Source organism: Caretta caretta, chromosome 11 (genome assembly GCF_965140235.1).
Source record: "Caretta caretta isolate rCarCar2 chromosome 11, rCarCar1.hap1, whole genome shotgun sequence".
Classification (NCBI taxonomy): domain Eukaryota; kingdom Metazoa; phylum Chordata; order Testudines; family Cheloniidae; genus Caretta; species Caretta caretta.
The window spans coordinates 31,686,095-31,706,203 of record NC_134216.1 but is presented as its reverse complement, the minus strand read 5'-3'; the positions used below and the strand labels follow the sequence as shown (position 1 = coordinate 31,706,203).

The 20,109-nt window shown below is 44.1% G+C and overlaps 1 protein-coding gene across 2 annotated transcripts in view; it reads left to right on the top strand.

Annotated features, from left to right (window-relative positions):
* Positions 1 to 1,146: 1,146 nt before the first annotated feature.
* The window catches only part of ACVR1 (activin A receptor type 1), a 138,878-nt gene continuing 119,915 nt past the window's right edge, over positions 1,147 to 20,109 (top strand). For both annotated transcript variants that reach the window (XM_075117851.1, XM_075117852.1), the window contains exon 1: positions 1,147 to 1,468. In XM_075117851.1, the coding sequence (XP_074973952.1) occupies positions 1,461 to 1,468 (8 nt within the window). In that variant the 5' untranslated portion in view covers positions 1,147 to 1,460. The remainder of the gene's footprint in view (positions 1,469 to 20,109) is intronic.

Here is a 20,109-nt window from a genome sequence, read left to right as displayed (position 1 = left end):
CATTTTGCGGGAGCCAGAGAGGAGCAGGATCTTTAACAGGGGCAAGAGGAGCAGAAAGGAATCCAAAGCTGAAGGAGTAAAGGGAAACAAGATCTGTGATGACACTGTCTGTACTGTTGGGGCTCATTGCCTCAAAAGTTTTCTACTTGTCTCTCTGGTATGAATACTTGTGACACCTTAGAGACTAACCAATTTATTTGAGCATAAGCTTTTGTGAGCTACATCGTGAGCATCTGATGAAGTGAGCTGTAGCTCACGAAAGCTTATGCTCAAATAAATTGGTTAGTCTCTAAGGTGCCACAAGTACTCCTTTTCTTTTTGCGAATACAGACTAACACGGTTGCTACTCTGAAACCTGTCATCTGGTATGAATGTGCATGAGCACAACAGAATATCTCTGGCAGCTCCCTGGTGTGAGTGTGTACTCTCGAGCTATCAGGTGCCCCTGACCTGCTCTCTGGTGGAGGTGCTGTCGGAGCAGTTCTATGGGTGCCCTCTCTGGGGACTTGTCTGTAGCCAAAGTTGCATCTGTGTAACATTAAATCAGTTTTTAAGAGATGTAGTTAAACTGGAGCAAAACACAGTGTGGTTGTGTGGCCAGCTCTTGCCATTTCAGGCTGAGTCATGGAATAGTTGGCGCTTTGCTTAAAGTCACGGCTCCTGGAGTCCTGGCAATACACCTCCACTTTTAAAAAAGCGGGTTTCTAGCCCTCCTGATTGCAGAGGAAAGCTGGAGCGTGTGACCAAAGTGCATCCTAATGGCTCAGACATGGGAGGCCGCTAAAGTTATTACTTTTCAAGTCAATGTCATGACTTCTGGTGGGGGTCTGACTCAACGCTTCTGACTGCTGGGGGCTGGCAGGGGCACTCTTAAACCAGGCGGCGCCGCCTATGGCTGCAGGCGGGCTGCATTAAACTCAATCCACATCAGCCGGGTTTACACCGCATTCCGCGTCTGCCCTGGGGCCGGCACCGGCGACTTTACACTCACCCGGGGCGCGGAGGGGCCGGCCGGGCGCCGGGCTGCGAACATGGCCGGGCAGGGTGCGCCGCGCCGGCCGGCCGGCAGGGGGCGAGGCGGGGCAGCGCGCCGGGCTGGAGCCGGGAGGAAATGATGTGCCTGGTTATTAATTACAGCGCCGGGCGTCCATTGGCAGAGCGGGGAGCAGCCACTTCCTCCTCCCACTCCCGCCGCAGGAGCCGCATCCCGGCCCCTCCTGCCGCCGCGGGGAACTTTGGCTCTCCGGCGTCTCGTCCCTCTGTGCGCTTCCCCCGTCGTCGTCCGCCGCCGAGTCCCCGCGGGCAGGGCTGGGGGGATGCGGCCGGGCTTGGCCCAGGGGAAGCGCCGTGATTAGAGCGCAGCGGCGCGGGGAGGTCTCGCCGCCGCCCCATGGCGAGGGCTGCCCGCCTCTAGCGCCCCGGGCCCGCCGCCGCCCCGCGCCTCCTCCCTCCGCGCTGCCATGAGACGGTGAGTGGCCTGGGCGGCCTCGCGCTGCGGCGGGCGGCCCTGCGGAGCCCCCTGGGCCGGGCGCTGCCTCTGGCGGTGGGGGTCCTGCCCGGCGCGGGAGGGGACGCGCTGCCTGCGGCGGCTCGGTCCTGCCTGCAGTGGGGCCCGGCGGGGAAGTCCTGGCTCCCTGCAGTGCGTGCAGGGGCGTCGGTGCGGGCACCTCGCTACCTACCTCCGCCTGGGAGGCGCCTTCGGGGGCGCTGGCAGCCAAAACATGACATCTGCCCTCTGCTCGCCGCGGCCCTACGTGTCTCCCTCCGCGGGGAGTTCTCGGGCCCGGCTCGGCAGGAAAGAGCCAGGAAACTCCTCTCCGAGCTCCCTGCCTTGCGAGCTGCCGTTTGGATAGCTTCAAAGGCAGGAATGTGGGATTCATCGTCTTCCGATGCCCACAAGGCAAATGTGGTTACAGATGCTACATGTTACTTTGCCAAGTTTAAACCCTTCCCTCTGCGCTGTAACCATAACAGTAAAAAGAGAAGCTTGGGAATCTTTAAATGGGTGAAGGGCGGAGGGGGGGGGGATGATCTGGGTAGATGAATGCTGCGTTTAAATGGAGGAATTGCTATTTTCAGTGGTTCTGCTGTCACTGCTTTAAGCCCAAAAACACTTTGTAGAAAGGCTGGAGTTCCCACTAGTTTTCAAGCTTCTTTTGTAATGTAGAAATGATTGGTGAACAAGACTGACACTTTCTTGTTTGGTTTCAGTTGCCTCATGCTGATTGATAAACATTACAATGAGTATCACACATAAAAAGCCATTAATTTAGGCCTTTGAAGAATGCAGCTATCTTTTGGGGTCTGGTTTCTTAAGTCTCTTTCCTGTTAGAAGAAAAGTAGTACTTGTGGCACCTTAGAGACTAACAAATTAGCAATATTAAAACTCTGCTAGCAGAGTTTTAAAACATATGAGCAAAAAATAGAACTTGTTTCAAAATTGCTTTTCTATACCCTTTATAAATATTTTAAAATATTTATCAAACATGATTTAAAGTACACAACTGTTTTTCCAAAACATAGTCCAAATGTTACAAAGCTGTTCCTGTCATGTGCTCACTACGAATAATCAAGACTCCCTTTCCAAATGCATTGAAGTCATAGGATCAACTTGAAAATGGTTGAGGTATGGTATTTCATGGTGGAAAAACCCTGCAAGATAAATATCTATTACCAGGACTTTTGGGATGCGTGCTGATAACTTAAATCAAAACAAACTGAAAATATCACAGTTCAGAAATGTAGAACGTGTCCTGTTGAGTGTTCCACACAGGTGTGTGGGAGATAGATACAGCCTTGATTCCTGGTCTCTCTCAAACTAGCAAGTGCTTTTGATTTAGTCTGCTCAGCTCTGTGAGACAAGGGTGACTTGTATTGCTCAACAGCAATCCCATTAGCCTGATGGAGAGTGGTATTAACACAGTCTAAGGAGTCTTGTCTGGTCTATTCTTCAGCCTTGAGAAAATTATCTTACAGTCATCTTTCTCCTTCTCCCCCAAGCCCCCAACTCTGAAAATTGTGGAGAAATTGGTATTTTAAAAATGAGGAAGGAAAATGTCTCAATTGTTGGGAATGTGAATAATTATACCGCTCAGGGGAAGGAAAAAGTTAAGTGAAATAAACTACATGTGTGTGTTTTTTTTTTTTTTTTTAAAAAAGGTCACTTTTCTAGCCTTATCCACTTAGGATAGGCATAATAATAGCAAACTGTCTCAATCTGGAGATTGCAGGGGGAGGAGGGGATGCTCTTGCTAATAATCCAGTCCCAATGACTCTGCCTTTTTAAGAGAAGAATACTAGATATCAATTTCCACCCTATTTCTCTTACAGCTCTTGTTGTTTAGTATTTATATACAAACAACCATATCTTTGAATCACTGACTCTAGAAGAAATTTTCTGAACTATATACAATGCAGTCATCATGGGAGATGTTTATAATGGTTAATATTTTTCTCATTCTCTAGTATATGAGAAAGAAGGCAACAGCGAAAGCCGGTGTAGCAAAAGCCAGTTTAGAGAAGGCTGAAGTTTTGACAGGAAACTGATGAAGTCACGGGGCCAAAAATCCTGTGTGCATTTGAATCTCTTGAGGCCACTTCATTCATTTCCTGATTTGCTGGTGTTTAGTCAATGCATTTGTGGGAGACTAAATCAAACCACCTATTTTATGTGGTATTAATGGGCTCATATCTATATATTAACGATCCTAAAGATTTTTTATTAACACTCATTGCTTTGTGAAATTTAGGGCATAAGCATGGTGTTAGCCTTTCCAATAACATAATTTGTAGCAATGCTCTGTGGAGGTCAAAAATGATCTATTTCAGAGGTTTTCAAACTGTGGTCCACAGACAGTTCGCACTAAGGTACGTGCCTGGGTGTCCGTACACAAGAGAACGAAGGGCCACTCACCTAATTAGTGGAGCTGTGCAGGCGTGATTCCACTAATTAGGTGCCTGGACCCTGGAGAAGACACACATGTAAGGTGAGGTGGTGGCCTTGGTGGGGGGGGGAATAGGAGGGTAGGTGGGAGGGGCAATGGGATGAGAAGAGGGGGTGGGGAAAACTGGGACGTGTGGGGCTGTGGCAGCCAGAAAAAGGTGACTTTCCCCAGCTCCGGGACTGTGACTGCCGGGAAGAGGAAGCCCTCTTTTCCAGCCCTAGCTTGGGGGCTGCTGCTTTGGGGGAGAGAGGGAGTGACCCTCCCCCACTTCCCAGCCCAGCGGGCTGCCATGGTGGGGGACAGAGGGCACATCCATCAAATTAGAAAGGTAAGGTACTGATATTAAAATGAGTTGTGCCCTTTTATTTGTAGAACACAAAAATGTTTAAGATTTTTTTGTATAGCGCTCTTATCTAAAGCGCTTTACAATAGTTAGCTAACAGTACAAAGAACATTTGGAAAGATCATTAAGTGGTCTGCCAAGACCCTCAGCAATTTTCAAGTGGCCCGTCAGTTTTGAGAACCACTGATCTATTTACAGCAGTACCTTTTTATAGTAAACTGGAAGAAGAATGCTTCACTTTCTTTTGACTTCATGCCTCCAGGGACATACCCTGCTTAAACCTACTGAAGACTGTAGGCTTGTACAGTTATCGCTGAGGGCATAATCTGTCCTAGAGAACCTTTTGTTGTTTCAGAGTAGCAGCTGTGTTAGTCTGTATTCGCAAAAAGAAAAGGCGTCCTTGTGGCACCTTAGAGACTAACAAATTTATTTGAGCATAAGCTTACGTGAGCTACAGCTCACTTCATCGGATGCATTCAGTGGAAAATACAGTGGGGAGATTTATATACATAGAGAACATGAAACAATGGGTGTTACCATACATGCTGTAACCAGAGTGATCACTTAAGGTGAGCTATTACCAGCGGAGGGGAGGGGGCGAAGGAGGAACGGGACACCTTTTTGTAGTGATAATCAAGGTGGGCCATTTCCAGCAGTTGACAATGGCTCACCTTGATTATCACTACAAAAGGTCCCTCCCACCCCACTCCTGCTGGTAATAGCTCACCTTAATACCAGAGGTGGGCAAACTACAGCCTGTGGGACCGTCCTGCCTGGCCCCTGAGCTCCTGGCCCCAGAGGCTAGCCCCCGGCCCCTCCCCCGCAGCCACTCAGGCAGCACTCTGGGCGACAGGGCTGCACGCTCATGCAGGGCAGCGTATCTGGCTCTGGCCGCAGTGCGGCTGCCAGACATGCTGCTCTGAGCAGCATGGTAAGGGGGCTGGGGCACAGGGTCCCGGGGAGCTGTCAGGGGATGGGGAACAGGGAGTGGTTGGATAGGGCAGAGGTTCTGGGGGGGACAGGGTACGGGGGGGTTAGATAGGGGTTGGGTCCTGGGGGGCGGTTAGGGGTGGGGGACCTGGGAGGGGGCGGTCAGGGGACAAGGAGCGGGGTGGGGTTGGATGGGTGGGAAGTTCTGAGGGGGGCAGTCAGGGGGTGGGAAGTAGTGGGAGCCTTCTATATCTGGCCCTCCATACAGTTTCGCACCCCAGTGTGGCCCTTGGGCCAAAAAGTTTGCCCACCCCTGCCTTATGCTTCTTATCCATGGAGGCCATAGTGACCATATCAAATAATTTATAAATACCCTCCAAGTGCCATCTGTAAAGGTCTAATGTTTGAGAATAATGCCCTTCCCAAGAAGGATATGCAATTGAAGGCAGTAAAAAGGCAAAGCACCCAAATGAAGCTGCTTATAAATGCATTGCTGCTTCCTTGGATGGTTCGAACATATTTTTGGATATTACAGATTAGAGCCTATTTTTTAGACCAGATTCTCCAAAATGAAAGTAACCCACCTCATCCCCTACATTTTAACAAACAGTGATGTGTTCCATACTGTTGTTTTGAGTCCCTTGGCCCCCACCTCAATATTCCTTCTTAATATGAAAAAAGAAAAGGAGTACTTGTGGCACCTTAGAGACATAAATTGGTTGGTCTCTAAGGTGCCACAAGTACTCCTTTTCTTTTTGCGAATACAGACTAACACGGCTGTTATTCTGAAACCTGTTAATATGAAAAACGCTTCTGTCTTGTGTTATAATTAACTTAGTAAAGGGCACTTGGCATGCCATATACTTTGGGAATTGCCTGTTGACCCAGATGGCCAAAGATTTATGGGTAATCCTTGCTTGTAGTTCTTCCCACTACTCATATGCCCTTTTGTAACCTAATGACAAAGTGGTCTTTTCCCCTCTGTCTCCATTTCAGGACATGCTTCAAGGCATACTGCAGTGACTCAGATAATTTCTGCAGCCATTTCACTTTATACATCATCAGCCTTTATGTGATGAATCGTAGTCCGTCCAAAAATATAAAAGGTGGGGCTGTTTATTTAAAAAAAGAATGCCTGGGGGAAAGGGACCATTTATCTGTGTCTAATTATAATTCATGTAAATATAACACATTTCAAAGTTAGAAGCAGAGAAATGGAAATCCTGTTTGGATATTATTGATGGTGGCAGTACCAGTCGCTTTCAGTTGTATCAGCTGCTCTGTTTTACAGGGAGATCCAGTGGCAGTCACCTTGTATTTTCACTCAGTTCTTTATAAATAGACATGGCAGAACTTGATTTTTATTTTTTAAAACAATTTTGATGGATAATATTGATGGTTTTTAAGCACTCTTGCAGTTTTTTATCAGTTTTAAATCTTCACAGTTGCCCACAATTTTGCCTTTTTTTAGGTTTTTATTGACTTAAATTTTGGCAGTTGTGTGAAGTTATGGAGAGGAGTGGTGGTCAGACAATTTATTTAATGGTGTTAGACATTGAGACTCAAAGCTTTAATGGTTAAAACACAAATTGTCAACATCACATGCCCAAATATATGAAATAAATAGCCTTAAATCATACTCCTAAGTTCTCAAGCAACATTTGTCTGTCTTTGCCTATCTGTAAATTTCAACTATAATTGTGGGAACACTTTTTTCATTGTGTGTGGTGAAATCAGCACTTACTGACATAAGTCTAATTCTTCCAAGCCTGTTTATAATGTACTTACAACAGTCATCGTTAACATCTTTCTAGTTTTGCTTTTGTGAGAAATGAATGTAACCGTCATATTTCATAGAATATCAGGGTTGGAAGGGACCTCAGGAAGTCATCTAGTCCAACCCCCTGCTCAAAGCAGGACCAATCCCCAACTAAATCATCCCAGCCAGGGCTTTGTCAAGCCTGACCTTAAAAACTTCTAAGGAAGGAGATTCCACCACCTCCCTAGGTAATGCATTCCAGTGTTTCACCACCCTCCTAGTGAAAAAGTTTTTCCTAATATCCAACCTAAACCTCCCCCACTGCAACTTGAGACCATTACTCCTCGTTCTGTCATCTGCCACCACTGAGAACAGTCTAGATCCATCCTCTTTGGAACCCCCTTTCAGGTAGTTGAAAGAAGCTATCAAATCCTCCCTCATTCTTCTTTTCCGCAGACTAAACAATCCCAGTTCCCTCAGCCTCTCCTCATAAGTCATGTGTTCCAGTCCACTAATCATTTTTGTTGCCCTCCGCTGGACGTTTTCCAATTTTTCCCCATCCTTCTTGTAGTGTGAGGCCCAAAACTGGACACAGTACTCCAGATGAGGCCTCGCTAATATCGAATAGAGGGGAACGATCATGTCCCTCGATCTGCTGGCAATGCCCCTACTTACACATCCCAAAATGCCATTGGCCTTCTTGGCAACAAGGGCACACTGTCGACTCATATCCAGCTTCTTGTCCACTGTCACCCCTAGGTCCTTTTCTGCAGAACTGCTGCCGAGCCATTCAGTCCCTAGTTTGTAGGGGTGCATTGGATTCTTCCGTCCTAAGTGCAGGACTCTGCACTTGTCTTTGTTGAACCTCATCAGATTTCTTTTGGCCCAATCCTCTAATTTGTCTAGGTCCCTCTGTATCCTATCCCTACCCTCCAGCGTATCTACCTCTCCTCCCAGTTTAGTGTCATCTGCAAACTTGCTGAGGGTGCAATCCACACCATCCTCCAGATCATTTATGAAGATATTGAACAAAACGGGCCCCAGGACCGATCCTTGGGGCACTCCACTTGATACCGGCTGCCAGCTAGACATGGAGCCATTGATCACTACCTGTTGAGCCCAACAATCTAGCCAGCTTTCTACCCACCTTATAGTCCATTCATCCAGCCCATACTACTTTAACTTGCTGGCAAGAATACTGTGGGAGACAGTGTCAAAAGCTTTGCTAAAGTCAAGGAATAACACGTCCACTGCTTTCCCTTCATCCACAGAACCAGTTATCTCGTCATAGAAGGCAATTAGATTAGTCAGGCATGACTTTCCCTTGGTGAATCCATGCTGACTGTTCCTGATCACTTTCCTCTCCTCTAAGTGCTTCAGAATTGATTCCTTGAGGCCTGTTCCATGATTTTTCCAGGGATTTTTCCTTCATTTTTTGTAAGGAATATAGATAGCAGCATATTGGTTGCTTTGCCTTTGTAAATGAATCATGTTACCTAGTGTTTGTTACTTAGTATATGGAATATTGTAGTCACATTCATTACTTACAAAGGGGTTTGTAACAGTTTTAATGGTGACCACAGAAGTTCAGTCTGTGTCTCTGCAGACCTTCCTCAGAGCATTTTCAGCTATATTATTTCCTGAAGCTAGTTATTAACAAACTTCCACTTAATACAAAACACATTCCTCCTATTTGTGTATCAACTATAATTCTTGATGTTCTGATGACTGTCTGTTGCTGTTTAGCCTGATATGGGGGGAGGGATAGCACAGTGGTTGGAGCACTGGCCTGCTAAACCCAGGGTTGTGAGTTCAATCCTTGAGGGGGCCATTTAGGGATCTGGGGCAAAAAATGGGGATTGGTCCTGCTTTGAGCAGGGGGTTGGACTAGATGACCTCCTGTGGTCCCTTCCGACCCTAATATTCTATGTCAAGTTGGGTAAGATTTGTTTTTTTTTCTTTTTTCCAGGCTGTCTGTCCATCCAAGTTAAGGTAACCAGGTGCTTTTAAGAAGTAGAGCAGGTCTCCACTTCCTCATTCTTAGCAGCTAAGGTACTCTTGGAGGTAGGAGGAGATGGAAAACCCTCTTCTCCCTTTCAGCAGGAACAGTGGCAACTTAGAGTGGAGCTTAAATTTTATGTGAAGTTGATGTAGGAGCAGGATCTAAGGACAGGATCCTTGTAGAAATCCCTGGATCCTTTCTCTTTCCTAGCAGCTTGACATTAGAAGTGGGGTTCCTGTAACCTGTGCTTGTAGATCTACCTCTGTCTAACAAATATCTGGTAAAAACGTAATTCACTTCAGTCTACACAGCAAGAAAGAGCTGTGTTTTAACCTTGTGGTGGGAATTGTGGTGGGACTGGGTACCCAGACAATGCTTAATGTGGATCCTATCCTGCCAACCCTTAAGCATGTGATAACTAATGGGGATTCTGCTAGGCTTTTGGTGTGTTTTGACTGGGAGTTAAAGGCGTGGTGTTCTAAAACAGTACTGTAGACAAGGCGGTGTAGATCTTAACACAGTTTAAGAACATGTTAGGATGAGTTATCCAATATCTCCTAAAACCATAATTTTAAATCCTACTCTAGACAAGCCCTTAGTGTGTAGCTGGGGTCTTAATCTTTCTGTGCTTCAGTCTACCACATCTGTAAATAGTGATGATGCTTCCAGGCACGTTGGAAGGCGTAATTTCCAAACGCTTGTAAAGTGCTTTGAGATCCTCAGATGGAAGGAGCTATATAAACACACAGTTTTGTTGTTAAATTTAATAGAAATGCTTTAAAGAAATACCCAAGTGAATTTTTATTACATGTAAACTATTCCCCTGTAATATTTGCAACCATTAAATAGCAACACAGTCTTAGAATAATATTTTCAAAAGTACGTAAGGTGACTTAGGGGCCCAAGTCCCTGAAGTGACTAAGGGTATGTCTACACTGTAGAGGAAAAACCTGTGGCACCAAGTCTCAGAACCGAGGTCAGTTTACTTTGGTTTGCGGGGTACGGGCTGCAGGACTAAAAATAGCGCTGTAGGCTCTGATGCCTGGTAAGGGGAAATGATCTCGGAGCTCGGGTTCCAGCCCGAGCAGGAACATATACGCTGCTATTTTTGGTCCTGCAGCCTGAGCCCAAGTCAGTTGATCCTTGCTCTGAGACTCAGTGCTGTGGGTTTTTCTTTGCAGTGTAGACATACCTTTAGGCTCCGAAGGCCCATTGACTTTCAGTGTATGTTTTTGCAAGTGCTACCCTGTATTACATAAGAATCAAAATGAACTGAGTGGAATCACAAAGATGACACTGTTTTTTTTTATTGGATAAGCTGAGTGAGATGATATTATAGAAGATGAAAGAGATTAAGTCAGATAACATGAAGATATGACTAATATGTGTAAGATATATATATATATATATATATATAAATTTTATAAATCTGTTACCCATTTAGCAGTGGGTTTAAATATGCTGACTCAGATAGAAAGCCAAAATCAGAAATGACCAACGATTCATCAGCTAGTGTATGAAGGATATCAAGTGCTGCATCTCATTATCATAGCTATTAGGGGGGAGCGTTTTCAACCTCTGATTTGGAGTTTCATTTCAGATTAGATTCATCTTAACCCTTTGCTAGTCCTCCACTTTAACTGCTGTGCTACTGTTACCTGTTAACATTTCACTGAAGTCAATGGAGCATTGGGGTATGCATGGCAGCTGAGCAGTGCATTGGAACTAGGCATTGTACCTGCTATTGGTCAGAACCAGCCTTAAATAATCTTTGCTGGCCCTGCCAAACGGTTACCAACTCCAAAAAATCCTGACTCATCCACTGTAATCACATCCTATTCTGCATTAGTGTAAATGAACAACACTGTCAATCTTCATAAATAATTAGGGTATCCATGGGTCTCTGAAATTAGAAATGTCTGTTTTTCAGGACCTACCCTCGCTAGTCTTACACCAGTGTTTAGTCTAGTACGCTTTAGCTGACTGGTCACCTGAAGGATGTGCTAGCCAAGTGTCCTTGTGAAGCAGACATCAGGCTGGATGAACATGTATCTTCCTTGGGGGCAAGTGCTAGGTCTGTCATAAAATTATGTTTCTGCCCTGTTCTCCACAGTGTCTTCTGGGATAAGTCTGCCCAAGGACTGTTAACAAGAGTTAACATTATGCAGTATCCATCTATCAAGTACAAATATGTTAGTTGACAAACTTGTGGCTTTCCGTAGGGCTCAGCATCCCTACTGTCCTTTTTTCTGCATTTATTATTTAGGTTTGCCTATCTACGTTGCTCAGGGATATGAAAAAATTCACACTCCTGAACACTGTAGTTAAGGCAAGGTGTAGATGTGACTAGATGGAATTCTTCCATCGACTAGCTACCAGAGCTTGGGTTTACATAAAATGGATGGGGGGGAAAAAACCCCTTACATAAACGTAGGAAGTGTCTACGCTATGGTACTACAGTGGCATAGTTGTGGCGAATTCTGTAATGTAGACTGCCTTTGGGGGTTTGGCTAGACCAGTGGTTCCCAAACTGGGGTGTGCAAAATGTTACAGGGGGAACATTCTCGGGGGAAAAAATTCCCTAATGGTGGAAAGAGCTGTCCGTAGGGACCCTGGGCAGCACAGGGCCAGCAGCCTGGAGCCCCTGGACTTCCAAGAGCTAAGCAGATCAAAGCAAGCGTATCTATCACACTGAGGAGATTTAAACATCAAGACTCCTTATGAGAAATGGAAAGGGAGGTGGATTTTTTTTTGCTGTTTTTAAAATTAAATAGGCAAGTATTGTGTTTTAAAATTATTATGAAGAACAAGTTTAAGCTTTGTTGTAACCTGAGTTATTTGCCTGGACTGCTCAAGACCTGACTGCTTGTGTAGGAGGGACTCTTTGAGTTGGCTTCTTAAATACCTTCATGCTGTTTCACATCTGATACTCTTTGATGAAATATAGAAGCCTTCTCTTATAACAGGCTTATTCAAAGTGATACAAGCTATGAAAGTAAGATCTTGGAAGAGTGTTGCCTTTTTCATAATGTAATACAAATACTGTAATGATTAATAATAGTGTGTAATCATGTATTTTTTTTATATTTCCAAGATCACTGCTTTTTATAACTTATACTAAGGTAAAGGAGAAAATTCCTGGAAGTATTCCTTTTGGGGGGGGGGGGGGGGTTGTGAGACTTGACATTTTAGTGAAAGGGGTTCACAGGTTGTTAAAGTTTGCGAACCACTGGTCTAGACTGAGGAAAATTATCTACCCCATGTTGTCAAAGCACAATTTAATCTTGTACTTCTGCAAGGGGTGACTGCAAACAGCTAAACGCAGCTTGCCTTGTCTGTGCTTGTGCAAAGTGGTGATAGGTGCATGTTTTTAAATTATGTATTTTCCCAGTCTAGGCAAACCAATAGTCAGATCCTGTGGCATCAGGCTCTGGACACTACTACAACACTATTGTTCCTGTCCTGGCATATAAAAGAGGATTTGAGACGATGGCTAAGAGGGCGAGACTCAGGCCAAGTCTACTCTCAGAAATTAGGTATATCTGTCAGTATATCTGTCGGGTGTGAAAAATCAACACCCTGGATGGACACAGTTCAATTGACCTATTCCCTGGTGTAAACAGCACCAAGCTGATGGGAGAAGTCTCCTGTTGAGATAGCTACCACCTCTTGGGGAGGTTGGGTAGTATGCTAATGGGAGAAGGTTGGCGTAGGTAGCATCTTCAGTCAGGTGTGACAGTGGCACTTTTAGTGCAGACGTGCCCATGTTTCTGAAGTGCTAATTGGCACAGAGCCTAGCTACTGAGTATGGCATGAGTCTGGTAGCAAGTTTGAGATCTGGAATCGGTGGCTTTTTACTTGTGTGTTTTGAGCTCCTTCTAGTGGGGAATGTTTCCTTTTTTTACCCTATCCAGACTGAAAACAAACTTGGTTAAGAAGGAGGAAGAGGAGTCTGGTTTAGGTATTGGGGAGATAGTGGTGGGAGGAGCATGCAATCACCACTTTCTTAATAGAGTTCATTAACAACATACCTCTCTATTCTAGGCTTATTTTCTGAATTAAGAAGCTAACTGGGGTTGGTAAAGTTGTTCAAGTTAATCTGATACCTTCGGCTTCCTCCAGCCACCGCGCTGCGCTTCCCTTCTTCCCCCCCTCCACCCCCTTTTCGTTCTACCCTGTCTCTTGCCCTCTTTGGGTGTGGGAGGAAGGGAGGTGGACCTGCTTTTGCAGACTGCTTGAGAGGAAGAGAGGGTGCTGTGACTCCTAACAATACAAGAATTCTCCACCCTGGTGATCTAAGCAGGACCAAATGAGTGAGGAAGGGCAGATCCTTCAGCACTCTGAAGGTACAGAAAGGGGGTGAGTAGAGGTACTAAGGCCCTCTCTTAGGTATTTCAGTGCAGTTGGAGCCAGCTGCCATACCCCTCTGGGGTCAGACATTTCTTGCTTTGGCTATGAACCTTAGTAGCTTGTTAAAAGGCAAACTGCAGAGGAGGGTCCAAGAGGCAGGTAGATCAGGCACCCGTTCTTCTAATTGGAGCTCTTTTTTTTTTTTTTTTGACTGGCAAGTATCCTGCAGCTAGTGAAGCAGGTGGGTAGCTGCTGCTGTTTGTACAAATGAACAGGAGACTACTAATGGCTCTCTTTTGAAGTCATGCAAGCTGCTGATCAGCAGTAGGGGGAGAAGTCGGGGGTTTCACTTACCTCAGCAAACCATCAAATCCTGTGCTAGATCAGTGGTTCTCAAACTTGTACTGGTGACCCCTTTCACATAGCAAGCCTCTGAGTGTGACTCCTCTTCACCCCCTCTCCTCCCCTCCCCCCCCAAAATTAAAACCACTTTTAAAATTATATTTAATACCATTATAAATGCTGGAGGCAAAGCTGCGTTTGGGGTGGAGGTTGACCACTTGTGACCTGCCATGTAATAACCTTGTGACTCCCTGAGGAGTCCTGACCCCCAGTCTCAGAACCCCTGGTCTAGATGATCCTCTGAACACTAGCTTAAGGAAGGCATATAGTTACCTTCAGCAGTATAGGCTGTGGGTGTACTGATCTTCCTGGCCACTTCTCACTAGGGAAACTTCTCAAAAATTGTCTTTGGCTTCCTTTCCATTTAAGAGTCTTGTTCTTTAGTCTCATGGAACAGATCCTGAAGCTATATGTAGCTTCTTGTTGGTGTTTCCAGTTACTCTGTCTTTGTTGTAGTGGGATCCTCTTTCCCATGTTGTACAAGCTTGAACATGAAACTCTCAAGGATTTGAAAGTTCCACAAACCATAGCTTAGACATGATTGTTTTAAAGTCCCTGTTTTCTTTGTTTTTGTCAGAGGCACAGCTGGTATGTCTAGCAATCCATTCCTTGATATCAGTTGATATGGCTGTGTGCTACCTATACTATTGGGATTAGATCATTCTCTCCAATTTCAACTAATACTGAATAGAAATGGAAGGCAGAAGAGAGGCATGAGGGTCCCTAGGAAACAATTGTGAAATTAAAAAAAACTGCACATGTATTACTCTTTTCAGAACAGACTATGCTATTTAGAGTTCTTCACTGAATTATGAGACAATTTTACTGAAGCTTTTTTATGTGGGTGGCCTGGAACTACTAGATTGTTTTAAGACTGAATTTTTTTCTGTTAATTTTTTTTTCCGTGTAAATTAGAAGCTTAAAATATTGGGTGCTGGTAGAATTCTCACTTTACCATTAAAATTATCAATAAGACAGAAGATAAGCCACTAATGGAAGTATTAGTTTGGCAATAAAACTGGCAAATACAAAAAGAGAGTAGCTCAGATACTTTTTTTGGAATTGCAGATTTTTACCAGAATATATATTCTCTTCCTCACTATGCAGATGGTGGATTATTTCCTGTGTTAAGCATTTGGGAAGGGCTGATCAGATGATACATATATTACTTAACTGAGTCATGTGTTTAAGAAACTGCAAGTCTTACTGGAACTCTCTCCTGTTACAATTTATTGAGTGTCTGGACTGTGCCCACTTAAATACCTGATCATCAGTTTAAGTAAGGATAATTCTACAAAAGGATGATGTGGAGCATAGCAATAGAGTAGTTGGTGCCTTGTATGTATGTAGCATGGGTGATATTCTGGCCCCCCTGAATGGCAAATCTGCTAATGACTTCACTAGGCTCAGGATTTTACCATATGGAATTATATTTCTTTGGATATAAAAGCAGTTATACATGAGCACTAATCCAGGTCCTTCACTTCAAAAACTACCGTGGGTGACTGAGTTACATTGGGGTAGGGCCTCCAACATTGCTAAAACAGACTGGTTTTGGTTGTGTGGACAAGACCAAACTCTCTATTGATCATGCTACAGCCTGAGACTTGACAAGGGTGCAGTATGATTTGGTAGCATGTTACTGGGGCCATTGGTCTCGTAAAATGCTTGTATTGTAGGTGGGTCCTTATTCTCTCCCATCTTACCTAAACAAAATTTACAGCTTGTAGTTCACTAGACAGGGTACTAAATTGGGCAATTCATATCTATTTTGGAATTGAATTATGGTCTGATTCTCACATTAAAGAACTTGCTTTAATTTTACTTTAAACTCTGTTACCCTGTAACTTTAGCCATACATCAGATGTAGTATTAGTCATTTGAAAAAAAAATGTTTTGTTAGATTTGTTAAGTAAAATATTGCTTGTGGTTTTGACAAATGATTATAAATGATGGAAGAATACACGAAAGCTGTTGAAGTATGCACTGAAAGAAAATACCTCCTGTGAAGTTGTTTGTAGTGATTTAGGGTATTCGTAGGGGTGCTGTATTAACTGATTGTAAAATAATAGGCAGCATAAGGTATGCCTAAATTAATCAACTATAACACAAGTATTCTAGATTTCCTTTGTATAATTTTTTTTCATACAGCTAAAATTTTTGTCCAGACCCATATCCTTTCACTGAACATTATCTAAGCACAGTTTTTTGTACTGCTCCATCATTTCTGCTTGCCCCCTGGTATAAAATTATATCTGTTACAGAGGTGCTTACTCTTGTATAACTAGTGGGAATAGCTCAAATAGGCTGATCCCTAGGGTAAAGAAGAAATGCTTGTAACCTGGAATAAACATGGGGGTTGCCTCTCTAGCTTCTCCTAAGGGTATGTCTTCACTGCAGAGTTCACCTGGGCTCTTACCTAGATGTTACCCCGACTACTCTCCGATCCACACACCCAAGTTCAGTGGTGCTTTCAAACTAGGCTAGCTGGCTTGTCCGGAGGTATGGGTTAGAGCGCAGGTGCCACTTTACTCGGGCTAGTCACGTCAGTGCTGATAGTCTTCCAATGCTTTCCCACAATTCCCCCTTGGGACCATAAGATCAGACTAGTTCTCCCAGTTCACCCGGCAAGAATCAGTGGCTCAGCTGACTGCAGGACAAAGAACCATGGGATGTGTCCCCAGAAATGCTAGCAACACACACAGTGCAGCACCAGTGAGGATGCATTAACTGATGTAAGGGGTTTGCAGTGTTGCTGCTCATATCCAGACTAGGCTAACTCAGGTACTGCTCACCTGGCAGGGAAGATATCCTTTAGTACCTCAAGTTCAGTCGCAATCACCAAGCAGCGTGAAGGCAAGCCCTTGGAGTTTATCCATTGGCTTCCCATTTTCTATCACATCAGGTGCTGCTTTCAAGGCCCTTCACAGCTCTGAATAACTGCTCTCATATATTGTCCCTCCAACTTCAGCCTTGACTATCCCTACCCCTTTTTTTGCACTTGTGTTTGCTAGCTAGCCTTTTTATTTTTAAACCTCTAGTTAACAACTTTGTCAGTGAACTTGAGATACTTGGTTCATTTGTGAAGTCTGGTTTGGACGCTCCTCATGTATGTTCCAAGTTGTAAATATTTGTCCTTTACTTCAGCCTATGGTAATGCAAATTAATAACATGTTCTAACTTAACTGGTAGGATATTTGTTCCATTTTGGCTAGACTCAATGCAGACATGTAAAACTCCATGTTCATACCTCTGGTAGAAAGCTGCATATAATACTCCTGGGGGAATTCTGCACCAAAACTCAGTGCACAATATTTTAAAATTCTGTGTATTTTATTTGTCAAAAACCACAATATAATCTCACTAGTTTCAACTATTTTGGTAATTTATTTCTAAATACCTGTCAGCAAGTATGTCTGTGACAATACAGACAACAAAAATATTCAGGAAAATGTTTTTGACAAATAGATTCCTGACTAGGCATATCAATACAGAACTTTGAGTAATACATTTTTGTATTGTAATTGAAATGAATTGCCTACACCCCTCAGCAACAGTTCAAAGGATTGGGGGAGTCAGAGGTGATGGAGGAGCTGAGGGAGAGGGAAGTAATTGCTGGGAAGGAGCTTGGGAGTGGACCTGGCAGGTAGTTGGGTGTAGGTGGGAGAAGTATGAAACTGTTTGTTTTTTTGGGAGTGGGGATTGTTAAGGAGTTGGAGCCTCCCCCATACAGACCCCTAGCCTCTCCCATTCAGGCTGGCTGCTCCAGTCCATGAGCCAGCCGCCCTCTCTCCCTGTGCCACATCCACCTTTTAGTGGGCGAAAGGTGTAACTGCAGCTTCCCTTCACTTCTCTGTCAGAATCAATTATTCTCCAGGAGGAAAAAAAAATCTGTAGAGGACATTAATTCTGCCCTTTAGCAGTGGTGCGGAATTCCTTCAGGAGTAATATAATTATTCTGCCAGACCTATGCTAAAATCTGAGGCACCCAGCATGCATTCATTTTACCTCTCTTTCACTCTCACATACATATTTATTGTGTCCAAAATGACTTTCTGGAGAATGATTGATTGCATCAATGTAACCAGTTCAAAACTATGAAATAAAGCTCCCTTATGTTAAAATATCTTTCTGACAACGGTATGGTATTTCTGTGCTTTGTACATAAATGGTAATTTGTAGGAGAAAAGTATTTCTGCCTTTTTAATTAGAATTGGCTCCTCAATGATTGTTTTATACATTATTTTCCAAGAACTATGTATTACTCTAATGTAGAGTCCAAGGGTCTAAGAAGAGATTTTACTTCTCCAATGGTAGGAGAAGCAGCATGCAGTCCCTGGCCAAAGACTAAACTGACTTGCAGAGTTGCCAGAGTCCTGGGCACCTGCCTGGTGAGAAGTTAAATGTGCAGGGAGATAGCAAAGCTCAGTCTTTCCTTGTTTGGTTTGGTTGCCACTCAATGTGCAGTGGCATCTGAAAAAGCTAACAATGTTGGGAATCCATGGTATGCCCACATCTTGAAGACTGAGTGCAGATGTGGTGACCACATCTCAAAAAAGATATATTGGATTTGGAAAAGGGCAACAAAAATGATTAGGGGTCTGGAACAGCTTCTGTATGAGGAGAGATTAATAAGATTGGGACTTTTCAGTCAGGAAAAGAGATGATTTGGGGGCGATATATAGAGGCCTAAAATCATGACTGGTATGGAAAAAGCAAATATGAGAAGGAGTAAATAATACTTCCTTAACCCAAGAACTAGGGGTCACCAAATGAAATTAATAGGCAGCAGGTTTAAAACAAACAAAAGGAAGTATTTCTGCACACAACACATAGTCAACCTGTGGAACACTTTGCCAGAGGATGTGGTGAAGGCCAAGACTATAACAGGGTTCAAAAAAGAACTAGATAAGTCATGGAGGATAGATCCATCAACGGCTATTAGCTGGAAATGGGTTGCAGGGGATGGATCACTTGATGATTACCTGTTCTGTTCATTCCCTCTGGGGCACCTGGCATTGGCCACTGTTGGAAGACAGAATACTGGGCTATATGGACCTGTGGTCTGACCCAGTATGGCCATTCTTACGTTTAGCTTACTTTGCATTCAAAGTGCCAAAGCTAAATTAAAAAAAACCCTCTTATACTGAAGAAAGGAAACCTCCACACAGGAAGTTTTATCAGTAGAATTTTTTTGATTTTACAGTCACATCTTAGCTTATGCCAGTATGAGTTTCCCTGTAGATGAGCGCTGACAATGATCTGCTGTGTGACTTTGCACGAGTCACTAAGGGTCAGTCCTACATGGGGAACTTGTCCGCATAGCTATGGTAGAATAGGCTAGTCTGGAAAAGCTCTCCATGTTGACATTCTATTCCAGAATAAAAATCACTGTTCCAATTAATCTGCACCGTAATTCCTGAATAAGTGTGTCGACGCAAGGAGCCATTCCAGAATAGTTTGTCATATGGCTATGATTGTCATTTTCCCCATGTAGACAAGTCCTTGTTGTGTGTGTTTCTGTCTATCTGCAAATTGGGGCTAGTGATGTTTATAGTGTACTTTGAGAACTATAGATTCAGAGTGCTGTTCAGACGTGCAAAGTATTATCCTTTCTTACAAACTCGTCTTCACTCTCTGGTGAGTAATAGCTTGTTTGAATGTTCCTACTCACTTCCCCTTTTCTTCTGCAGGAGAAGCTCCTGTGGGAACTTCTAAAATTAGGCAGGCTGAGTGCAGCTAATTAACGGGACCATGTATTGAGCAATGCTTTCACACCACAGGGCTATACTGACTCAGACAACAAGTGGTCTTGCAGTGGGTATAGTACTCAAGGGTGACTTAAAAAAAAAAAGCGAGTGGGGGAAGAGAAGAAAAGAAAAATCAGTGAGATTACATTTACTTGGAGACGAAACTTGCTCTACAAACACTAGAAATCAGGAGGCACTTCCCCAATATCTGTAGGAGTGTTTGATGGGGTGTACCAGACCTTTGTGGTACCCTATTTTATTCCTCCTCAGGAAAGGAGCACTGAAGGTGGATCCCCCCAGAGAGACTGCATGGGAGCAGCCAATCCGAGCCCAACAGGCTCAGATAAAAGGAACTGCAGCGCCTTTTTCAGTTCAGTTCCTGGCTGGGACCAGTGGGATGAGGAAGGGTGTTCCTCTTCTCTGGACACAGGAGGGGACTGGCTGCATTTGCATAAGCTGTGGGACAGAGGACTTGAGAATTTTAACCTAAGCTAAAGGGTAAAGATAAAGGGGGCAGGTAGGAAGTGACCCAGAGAAGTTGCAGCAACTAACTGAAGGAAGTGGTACATGGCTGCTGTTTATAGTGCCCCTGGGCTGGAACCTGGACTTCCTAGGTTCCCCTGCTGGCA